The 11,511-nt window shown below is 37.2% G+C and overlaps 1 protein-coding gene and 1 pseudogene across 2 annotated transcripts; both read left to right on the top strand.

Moving 5' to 3' along the window:
- Window positions 1-2,537: 2,537 nt before the first annotated feature.
- Window positions 2,538-4,385, top strand: LOC106293665 (annotated as a pseudogene).
- Window positions 4,386-6,851: 2,466 nt separating this feature from the next.
- On the top strand, window positions 6,852-11,280 carry LOC106294377 (calcium-transporting ATPase 4, endoplasmic reticulum-type-like). Of its 2 annotated transcripts, XM_013729929.1 has the most exons (9): window positions 6,852-7,023; window positions 7,102-8,519; window positions 8,629-8,701; window positions 8,791-8,912; window positions 9,028-9,309; window positions 9,379-9,756; window positions 10,040-10,149; window positions 10,234-10,462; window positions 10,539-11,123. In XM_013729929.1, the coding sequence occupies exons 2-9, from the start codon at window positions 7,113-7,115 to the stop codon at window positions 11,121-11,123; spliced, it is 3,186 nt and encodes a 1,061-aa protein (XP_013585383.1). In that variant the 5' UTR covers window positions 6,852-7,023; window positions 7,102-7,112. The 2 variants fall into 2 exon arrangements, with proteins under 2 accessions (XP_013585383.1, XP_013585385.1); XM_013729931.1 differs by lacking the exon at window positions 6,852-7,023 and having other exon boundaries at window positions 7,113-8,519; window positions 10,539-11,280.
- Window positions 11,281-11,511: the final 231 nt, after the last annotated feature.

Here is an 11,511-nt window from a genome sequence, read left to right as displayed (position 1 = left end):
GCGAAAAGATGTTGAGCGTGCATTCGGAGTCCTCCAATCTAGATTCGCGATAATTAAAAATCCATCTCTTTTATGGTCGAAAGGTAAAATAGCATATATTATGCGAGCATGTCTCATACTCCATAATATGATTGTTGAAGATGAACGAGATTCATACACTCTCGAACAAGAATTGAAACAAGAAAATGGAACCGGAACTACTCCGGGTCGTTCATTTTCAGTAAGTATGGCTTCAAATCTCGAGGGTTTTGGTGATGGTCACACAAGAATTCGTGATAGACAGGCACATCACCAATTGAAAGAGGATTTGATTGAGAATATATGGAATAAATTTGGATATTAAACTTTGTATTAATTAAATAAAATGTTTGTTTGTTTAATTAAATAATATGTTTGTTTCATACAAATTTCCAATTGTATTTTGTGTTTCTTTTTTTTTTTGGAATCAATTTTAAAATAAGTTTTTTTGTTACATTATTTAATTAATTTTATTTGGTTAAGCACACCCTTAATTAAGTGATCTCCTTTTGAAAATGTCCCATGTTCCTAGCCTAAATACAATATTATACTACTATTTTCACTCTAAGCACACACCTAACTGCTCCCCCTTTGAGGATGCCCTTATATACTAAAACACAAGTCACTCAACCAATTATATTTTAGCATTTTGCCACATAATTTAAAAATAAAAAAAAATTTAAAATAAAAAATAAAAAATAAAAATACAAAAGGCTAAACGTTCACTTAGTAATATAACTTTTTATTAGAAAATCAAAAATATTCTCTCAGTCCACACCTCCACGATCTAGGATTTTCCGAATAACTGCCTCCACTATATCATTTATACTTCTGCAAGGTTATTCTTTTACCGCAGGTTGCCTAAGAAACACTTTTTTCTCCTTCTCTAATCCGGTAATCAACAAACTCGATGTGGACATGCAAAGCTTCTTATTTTACTCTCCATTAATCACTTTAGATCTCACTCTTTTCTCTGCTATGGTTTTTATCATTCAGGCCTCACTTGCTCACATGCAATGTTTTCTTCGAAAAGGTCAAGGTTATACATTTTTCGTCATGTACACAAATTTTTAATTGTAAATGCGATAATGAACAGGAGACACCAGACAAGGAAATTGATCATTCTTAAAACTTTTTTACTTTTTGTGCAGTGTAAAAGAACGAGAAGGTGCTTTGTATGGTGAGTGAAAATTTTCAGAAGCAGACGCGACTGAGCAGTCTCAGGTACTTTGGTCTGACCTATTTATATTAGTTATGTACTTTTCAGACATTGGATTGGTTTTATGTTCAATCTTTTTGAATAATCTTAAGTGCTCTTTCTCAACTATTTAACATTCTGACTTCTGTAAACTTTGCACGTTGCAGCATATTCAATTGGGTCTTTGTATGACTTCTACTCATCATTCATCTTCACTTGCTTCTTTAATCTCTTAATAGGATAAGACCTGCGCTTTGTACATAGAAAATTTATATGAAAATTATTTAAGAAATATCGTATGGAAAATAAAATTTATATTCTTGATCGAATAAATATTTTTGGCCCTTAAATAAATTTTTAAATTTTTTTTGTTAATTATATAATTTGTTTACTAATGAGCTGAGCCCATTTTAAAAATATTTTTGGTCAAAAATCATTTACCGCATAAGAAACTAACGTTTAGGCCGAAGAATCTAAAGCCTACTATTTGGTTACAATGAAAATATGTGAGCTTGGTTTTATAGTATGATTTAGCAATTTAAAAGTTAATTATGGTTATGAGAAGGTTACGTTCATGTGCCAATCCTAAATATCTTCAATATTTTTCTCATTTTTGTGTTACTTTTTTCAATTTGGTTATTGCTCGATATATTGATTTTTTAGTTTATTCTCATTTCGTTATTTTGTTTTAGCTTGAGATTTAGAAAGTGTTTAAGATTTAAAATTATTAAAGATATACATACTTAGGTTAAGATCTGCGCCTTGAGCAGAATAAATATTTTTATATTTATTACTTATTTTATGTTTTTCTGCATATTATGAAATAATAAAATAATAATTATATATTAAATAACTAAGAAATCAGTTATTATTATGTAATAAATTGGCGTGCACATATAAATCAAACGATAGCTCTTGTTTATTCGCAATCATTTTAGGGTAAATAAATCAAAACAATCAATCTTATCTATCGTATATGATATATAATTTAATTTAAATGATATTAATATAGATATATAGTATATTATTAATATGAATATTTATTAAATGAAGTTTCTACTCATATGATTTTATGATTATTTGCATATTTGTGTAACAAAATTTTACACCAACGATTTTTTTTTTAGTGTGGAATGTTTAATGGTTTCAATAATTTATAACTATTAAAAAAACAATGAAGATTTCAAAATTAAAATATTAACTTTTCAATATATGTTCAACGTAGATATCAAAATATGTATTTTCATATGATGTATATAGTTTAAATTAAACGATATGAAATATATATATATATAATCATTGTATCTTTTCTCCATGCTGTAGAATACATGACCTCTGCATGGATACTGATGGATTCTTCGGAGCGGATCAACAGAAACAGTTTCCAGATTTACAACAGTGGCTTGGAGCCCAGAGGGCGAGGTTCTCAGCAGCGATGGAGTTGGATCTTACACCAAAGTTGCCGAAGCAAGTGTACGGAGGAGATGGCGGATCTTACTTTGCATGGTGCCCTGAAGAGTTGCCGATGCTTAAAGAGGGAAACATTGGAGCCGCAAATCTTGCTCTTAAGCAGTATGGCTTCGCTGTTCCTCGTTACTCCGATTCCCCAAGGTTGTCTATGTTCTTCAAGGTTAGGATTCTATCTCTTTTTGTCCTATATTGTCAACTTTTTGTGTGTATCATGCAGTTTTGTATAATATGTTTGATTGATTTCATTTTCAAGAAATTTTACAAGTGAAATTATGATCCCTAAACCCTAATATATGTCAAATAGATTACATAGTGATAGTGTATGCCAAAACATAACCCTAGGTTGATCTAATAACTTGTGTGTTTGTAAGTAGGACCTGTTTTTTTTTTTGTAACGGTGGTTCATTATGCTTTAAGAAGTTCTAATAATTAGTAAAAGTTTTTAAAAATTTGGACCAGGTCTAAGATTTTGGCCATAAATAGTAAAAGTTTTAATATATTTTTTTTAAAAAAAATTAAGACCTATTTATATATATTATTTTTTAAAGAAAAATTGAGGGGTCAATATCAAAATTTCATTGAAAGATTGTTATTTACATTTGTGATTCAATGTTTCAGGATTTGGAACGGCTGGAATTGTCCTCCCTGAGAAGGAGGAGAAGGTGATCGCCATCAAGAAAGGTGACTCTATTGCTCTCCCCTTCGGAGTGGTCACATGGTGGTTCAACAGTGAGGAAGCTGATCTTGAAATCCTCTTCCTTGGTGAAACCCACAAGGCACACAAAGCAGGACAGTTCACCGACTTCTACCTCACCGGCTCAAACGGAATCTTCACCGGTTTCTCCACTGAGTTCGTAGGCAGAGCTTGGGGTTTGGACGAGACCACAGTGAAGACACTCGTCGGTTCTCAAACAGGCAAAGGCATTGTGAAGCTCGATGCAGATTTCAAGATGCCACAACCCAAGGTAGAGGACCGTGATGGGTTTGTGATTAACTGTTTGGAGGCTCCTCTTGATGTTGACATCAAGGATGGTGGGAGAGTCGTGGTCTTGAACACCAAGAACCTTCCCCTGGTTGGGGAGGTTGGGTTTGGAGCTGATCTTGTTCTGATTGATGGACATTCCATGTGTTCGCCTGGTTTCTCTTGTGACTCGGCTCTTCAGGTGACTTACATTGTTGGTGGGAGTGGAAGAGTTCAAGTTGTTGGTGCTGATGGGAAAAGAGTTCTTGAAACTCATATCACTGCTGGTTCTCTCTTCATTGTTCCTAGGTTCTTTGTGGTTTCAAAGATTGCTGATACAGAAGGCATGTCTTGGTTCTCCATTGTGACTACTCCTGAGTAAGAACACGAGTCCTTGCACTCTTTGAGTTTTTTTTTTTTTTTTAATTGAAAGAAACTAAGAGTTTGTTTATGACGTGTGTGTAGTCCGAATTTCACACACTTGGCTGGGAGGACATCTGTGTGGAAGGCTTTGTCTCCAGAGGTTTGACAGGCTGCGTTTAAGGTTGATGCAGAGGTGGAGCAGTTGTTCCGCTCAAAGAGGACTTCGGATGCAATCAGCTTATCTTTAATTGTTGTTTTTAGTCTCTCCTTGTGATTCAAGGAACTATTCTTAGTCTATCATATTTGGGGTTTGATTCTCTTCCTGTTGTTTTTTTTTCAACCGGTTCTTGTTCTCTTTGTTAAGGTTTTATTGAAATAAAAGACATCCCTATTTTACATTTGTTACTTGCAAACTTTTTCAACGTTTACGTTCGAATAGAACCGCACAATTAAATTTAAAACCCATATCCTCCTCATCATAATGGGATAGATTGTGTTCAGTAAGTATATAGATGGATATATACGGGAGTAGCCGTTCCAATAATAGGCTGCCGTTATAGGCAGTTCATAATGTATTTTAAATTAATTTTTGAAGCATTTTATATCTATGTGACACTTATTATTTTGATTATTTTAAACCACATGCTAGTGGTCGGGTGGTAGCATGACGTTTCAGCGTCTATAAGCGAGCTGAGTTCGAATCCGACTACATTTAGATATCCCTAACACGTGAAAGATTATAGAGAGATGAGAGATCTAACGAACGAGTTTAAGAATAAGCGTTTCAAACGCTTGGTATCAAACGTTGGCGTCACCGTTTGAACGTTTTCCTGCATCAGGACTCATGGTAACTGTTTCCATCTCGTCCGTCTCATGGCCCGCTCCCACTTCTCCTAAACGTGCATTCAAAAAGAGTTTAATAGCATTTCGTTATGTAAACAAATAAGTAGTCTATATAGATTGTAATAAGCTTACCTTGTCCACCAATAATTATAGTAGTGTGTTAGTAACAGATTTCCAAGAAAATACTAACTTGGAATAGAAAATAGTAGACATTATTTCCAATAGTTTATACAAACTACTTTTTTTGTTGTTTTTGAGTTTGACAGCAATTATATAACGACCAATAAGTTTTGGGGTCTTATATATATTCTTAATTTTTTTTTTTATATTCTTAATAAAAATGGTAACATCTCTCCTGCTAGAAGACTTGTATATATTAAAACGTTTAATTCTAAAACATGGGCTGGTTTAGTTTCATTATGTTGGTCTGCTACTAGTCATCAATGTCGATTCTGTTAAAAAACTAAAAATGTGGTAATGAAATCTTAAAATTTTTTTACCAAAAAAAAAACATGGTCTGGTTTACATCTATTAAAAATGGAGAAGTATCTTCGTTCGTTAGATAAATGCACACGGTCGGTGAAATAATGGAAGTAAGTTATCAACATATTGCCTACTTATTCCGACTAGTTTTGTATGATAATTTGATACTTTTCTATGCAGATTCATTTCAAATTTTAGTATAATTTATACTGTCACTTTTTATTTCTGTGTGGTGTTTTCGTGAACTTGTAATAATTATTTTACATAGTTGAAGACTCGAATCAATTTTTCATATATGTGTTATTTTGAATTTTGTCTTAGACCATAATTTTATTCACGAAAAAGAAAAATTCACGATGGGTTCTCAGAAAGTTTTTGGGGGCCTAACAATAGTATAATTTTTTTTTCTTTTAACTGAAACCACTTCTTCCTAGTCCTAGACACTATGATACTAATAACAAAATAATTTTAAATTTTAAATCCCGAAAGAAAAGCTAGCTCACTAGCTATGGACTTATAGTCTATTTGTATATTTTGTAATACTAGAATAAATGTCATCTGCAAAATAACAAAGACACTATACTCATTTTTATTGGCTTATATCTTTCTTTAATTTATTCAACAATCAATACTAATAGTTAAACATTTGAAAAATTATTTTATTTTATTTATAGCATTTATCATTCAAATTCAACTTGGGAAATCAGGAAAACAAATTTCTCACATTATTTTGTCCTAAAAAAAATCTCACATTACTTTTGAAAAGCAACTTGTTATTTCCTTCGACCAATAAAAACTCCCCACGTGTCAAAACGGCGTGGCTGAACACAGCCCCATGTGATCGACGTGGCAGAACCCATTCCCTGAAAAGCAAATATTCACATCACAAATCGTATACCTAAAACCTACGCACTATAGGCCTCATACTTATTATCCGAGATCATGATTCGATCTGATATCCGCGCCGAATCCGTTCCAAAAATAAGATATTCGGGATGTTCGGATACAAATCCGGATAGTAAAATATTGGATCCGTCCAAATGGAATCGGATCCGGATATCTTAACTTTTACATCCAGATATCCGGATTCAGACCCGTATTTAAAACACATTTAATTTTTAAATTTCAGTAATATTTATATTTGATATATTAATATTCTTACATAAATTAATCTTATAATATTATTTTTGGTTTAACAATATTATAGACATATATAAATATATTTTATAAATCTTGTATAAATATTTAATTTATATATTATATTACTAATTTTTTAAAATATTATTTTTAATTATTTTTACGGATCCGGATCTGGATATCCGCGGATAATAGAATATCGAGACGGATATCCGAAATCTGGATATTCGGAAATCACGAATCCGGATCCAGGGTACCTTAAATTTCCCGGATATCCGGATCCGTCTCAGGCCTATCGAATAACATAACACCCCCCCCCCTAAAAAAAAAACATAATTTATACTTTGAGCCCCTTGAGTAAAGTAAAAAAAAAACGAATCAGAAGAGAATGCAAGGGCTTAACTGCAAAATAAACTTATGGAGATCGTGTTCAACCTGAAAGCGATATATTACAATTGTATAGATAGATACAACCTCCATACATATATGTAAAGGCCTCTCTGTAGAAGAAGAGAAGTATCTGGAGAGGAGCGTACGATCTCCGAGTCTGGTGAGCGCCGCGATCTCTTACGTCTCTCTGTTCTTCTCTTTCCTTCAAAGTCTGATCCTTTATTCAATTCAATTTCAGTTACCGATCTAATGGGGAAAGGAGGTGATGAAGATAAGCAATCTAACGGCTCAGAACCGTTAAAGTTGGATACTTTCCCCGCTTGGGCCAAAGACGTTAGAGAATGCGAAGAGCGCTTCGGTGTTACCGTTGAGAGAGGGTTAAGTAGCAGCGAGGTGTTGACACGTCATCAGATCTATGGTTTGAACGAGTTAGAGAAGCCTGAGGGGACATCGCTTCTGAAGTTGATTCTGGAGCAGTTTAATGATACGTTGGTTCGTATTCTCTTGGCCGCTGCTGTTATTTCGTTTGTGTTAGCCTTAGTTGATGGTGATGAAGGCGGGGAGATGGGGATCACTGCTTTTGTTGAGCCGCTTGTGATCTTATTGATCTTGATTGTGAATGCCATTGTTGGGATCTGGCAAGAGACTAATGCTGAGAAGGCGTTGGAGGCTTTGAAGGAGATTCAGTCTCAGCAAGCGACTGTGACGCGTGATGGGGTTAAAGTGTCTAGCTTGCCTGCTAAGGAGCTTGTTCCTGGTGATGTTGTGGAGCTCAGGGTGGGTGATAAGGTCCCTGCGGATATGCGTGTTGTGGGTTTGGTTAGTTCGACGCTGAGAGTTGAGCAAGGGTCTTTGACGGGAGAGAGCGAGGCGGTTAGTAAGACTACCAAGGCTGTGGAGGAGAATGCAGATATTCAGGGGAAGAAATGCATGGTGTTTGCAGGGACCACGGTTGTTAACGGGAGCTGTGTTTGTTTGGTTACTCACACTGGTATGAGTACCGAGATCGGGAGGGTGCATTCGCAGATTCAAGAAGCTGCGCAGCACGAGGAAGACACTCCTCTGAAGAAGAAACTCAACGAGTTCGGAGAAGCGCTGACGATGATCATTGGTTTAATCTGCGCGTTGGTCTGGCTCATCAATGTGAAATACTTTCTCTCCTGGGAGTATGTTGATGGCTGGCCAAGAAACTTTAAGTTCTCCTTCGAGAAGTGCACATACTACTTCGAGATTGCTGTAGCGTTAGCTGTTGCTGCCATTCCAGAAGGTCTTCCAGCTGTTATTACGACATGTTTGGCTCTTGGGACACGGAAGATGGCTCAGAAGAATGCTCTGGTTAGGAAGTTGCCTAGTGTGGAGACACTTGGCTGCACAACTGTGATATGCTCTGATAAAACTGGAACTTTGACGACTAATCAGATGGCTGTTTCGAAGATTGTTGCTATGGGTTCTAGGATTGGGACTCTTCGGTCTTTTAATGTTGAGGGGACTTCTTTTGATCCACGAGATGGAGAGATTGACGATTGGCCTGTGGGTAGGATGGATAAAAATCTTCAGATGATTGCAAAAATCGCTGCCGTTTGCAATGATGCTAGTGTCGAGCAATCTGAGAATCAGTTTGTTGCTAGGGGCATGCCTACTGAGGCAGCTTTGAAGGTAAAACAGTCTACTAAGCATACTTCTTCTGCTCTCTGTTTTCAAGCTTCAAAGGCTGTCAAGTGTTAATCTGCATTTATTTTCTATTGGTGTTTGTTTCCTTGAGCAGGTTTTAGTTGAGAAAATGGGATTCCCTGAAGGAGCTAATAAAGCTTCATCTTTGGCTGATGGCAATGTCTTACGTATGTGTAATTGGTTATATTTTTTTCTCATGTTTTTTTTTTCCAGATACAAGAAACTCATGTATAACCCTTTTATAACATTACTGAAGGTTGTTGTGGGCTGTGGAGTGAACTTGAGCAACGTATTGCCACTCTTGAGTTCGACCGAGACAGGAAATCAATGGGAGTTATGGTGGATTCCAGCTCAGGGAAGAAACTGTTACTGGTCAAGGTCTGTTTCTATGTGGCTTGTGCTTTGGTTCCCATGGATGCACTTTATTTGTTGAATAAACCTTTTGTCACCTATTTTCTTCAGCCCCTAAGAGACCGGTTTGAAATATTTGCAGGGTGCCGTTGAGAATGTATTGGAAAGGAGTACGCATATTCAGTTACTTGACGGTTCAACTCAAGAGCTTGACCAATACTCGAGGGACCTTATTTTACAAAGCCTACATGATATGTCCATGAGTGCATTAAGGTGTCTCGGATTCGCCGACTCTGATGTTCCATCAGACTTCGCTACTTATGATGGCAGTGAAGACCATCCTGCTCACCAGCAACTTCTCAACCCATCTAATTACTCTTCTATTGAATCCAATCTAACATTTGTTGGATTTGTTGGTCTAAGGGTGAGTTTCAGTTCCTTCTTGTTCCTCTTTGGTCATTGATTCATGCTCTAACTTTTTCTTTGTTTGAAGGATCCTCCGAGGAAAGAGGTGCGTCAAGCCATTGCAGACTGCAGAACAGCAGGTATCCGAGTCATGGTCATAACTGGAGACAACAAGAGCACCGCGGAAGCAATCTGTCGTGAGATTGGAGTGTTTGAGGCAGATGAAGATATCTCCTCGAGAAGCTTGACTGGGAAAGAGTTTATGGATGTTAAAGATCAGAAGAATCATCTGAGGCAAAGTGGAGGGCTCTTGTTCTCTAGAGCTGAACCAAAGCACAAGCAAGAGATTGTTAGGTTGCTCAAAGAAGATGGAGAAGTGGTTGCCATGACTGGAGATGGAGTCAATGATGCTCCTGCACTTAAGTTGGCTGATATAGGTGTGGCTATGGGTATCTCTGGCACAGAGGTACATGTCTCTCTCTCCTCTCTTCTGCAAGAACGGGATTGCGATTTTATTTCGGTTTTATGAAACTTTTCGATTCTAGTTTATTTGATTTTTAAATTATAAACTCGTTTATTCGGCTCTGATTTTATTAAACGTTTTAATATTTTATTCGGTTTTTATAAATTGGTTTAATTAGACATTTTGTAGTAAGTAGCACGCCTATTTCTAGAGAGGAGGAGACGGTTGTTATAGGGATGATTATGGCTCTATCAGCTTTCTAAAGCTCTGAGGTTATTTCTTGCAGGTAGCAAAGGAGGCATCAGACATGGTGTTAGCAGATGATAACTTCAGCACTATTGTGGCAGCTGTTGGTGAAGGCAGGTCCATCTATAACAACATGAAGGCTTTCATCAGGTGAGTCTTCTGTTAGTTACTTTTATAGGTGGCTTGAGTTATGTAGTAACATATACTGATCCTATCAATCTCTGAATAAAAAAGGTACATGATCTCTTCCAACATTGGTGAGGTTGCATCGATATTCTTGACAGCTGCACTTGGAATCCCAGAAGGCATGATCCCAGTTCAGCTCCTGTGGGTGAATCTCGTAACAGACGGTCCTCCAGCTACGGCTCTGGGATTCAATCCCCCTGACAAGGATATCATGAAGAAGCCTCCTCGTAGAAGCGATGACTCGCTTATCACTGCTTGGATCCTCTTCCGCTATCTGGTATGCAGCAACACACAGATTCTTCTCACTTGTGTTTTAAACTCTTGATTAACAATGTGGGTTAACTTGTCTACAGGTGATTGGTATGTACGTGGGAGTAGCGACGGTGGGAGTATTCATAATATGGTACACACACAGCAGCTTCATGGGCATAGACCTGAGCCAAGACGGTCACAGCCTCGTGAGCTACTCACAGCTAGCACACTGGGACCAGTGCTCTTCGTGGGAAGGCTTCAAAGTCTCACCATTCACAGCCGGCTCTCAGACGTTCTCCTTCGAGTCGAACCCGTGCGAGTATTTCCATCAGGGGAAGATCAAAGCGTCCACGCTCTCCCTCTCGGTGTTGGTGGCTATTGAGATGTTCAACTCACTGAACGCGCTCTCGGAGGACGGGAGCCTTGTGACGATGCCGCCGTGGGTGAACCCGTGGCTGCTCTTGGCGATGGCGGTGTCCTTTGGGCTGCATTTTGTGATACTGTACGTGCCGTTCTTGGCGCAGGTGTTTGGGATTGTGCCGCTGAGTTTGAACGAGTGGCTGCTGGTGTTGGCTGTGTCGCTTCCGGTGATTCTGATAGACGAAGTTCTTAAGTTTGTAGGAAGGTGTACGAGTGGATACCGTTACTCACCTCGCACTCCCTCTGAGAAGAAAAAGACGGAGTAGGAAGATTATAAACGAAGGCCATATTATTTATTCAAGACTCTAGTTTTAGCTGAAATATTCACTTTGTTGCTTAACTCAAAGTCAGCGTTGTTGGTTATTTTAAATTTTCCAAACGATATCTTTTTGATTGATAAAAATGTTTGCGACTTGGATCTCATTTTGGTTCGTCAACATGAACACTGTCTGTAATGAAAAGATGAATGTTTCAATCTCATCCTAGATTGTAGTTGTGCGTTTTTAATCTAATAGTAGAACAATATGGTTATTCTCTAGAGTAGCTTGACGAGTGTTTTGATTCAGGTGAGCATAGTTCATTGACCATTACAGTTATGGTTACCCACAACCCTATGCAGTATCAAATGCAATCTTCGCAATGCTCAAATAATGA

Source organism: Brassica oleracea, chromosome C5, assembly GCF_000695525.1.
Source record: "Brassica oleracea var. oleracea cultivar TO1000 chromosome C5, BOL, whole genome shotgun sequence".
Lineage (NCBI taxonomy): Eukaryota > Viridiplantae > Streptophyta > Magnoliopsida > Brassicales > Brassicaceae > Brassica > Brassica oleracea.
The sequence above is the reverse complement of the archived record's forward strand: the minus strand, read 5'-3'. Positions and strand labels throughout refer to the sequence as shown.

What these genes read in the sequence shown, in the direction of transcription:
- LOC106294377 (XM_013729931.1), top strand. Translation starts at nt 7,113, where the DNA reads ATGGGGAAAGGAGGTGATGAAGATAAGCAATCTAACGGCTCAGAACCG. An exon ending in TTGGATTTGTTGGTCTAAGG is followed by an intron (nt 9,310 to 9,378) that starts GTGAGTTTCAGT and finishes CTTTGTTTGAAG; the next exon opens with GATCCTCCGAGGAAAGAGGT. An exon ending in AACATGAAGGCTTTCATCAG is followed by an intron (nt 10,150 to 10,233) that starts GTGAGTCTTCTG and finishes TGAATAAAAAAG; the next exon opens with GTACATGATCTCTTCCAACA.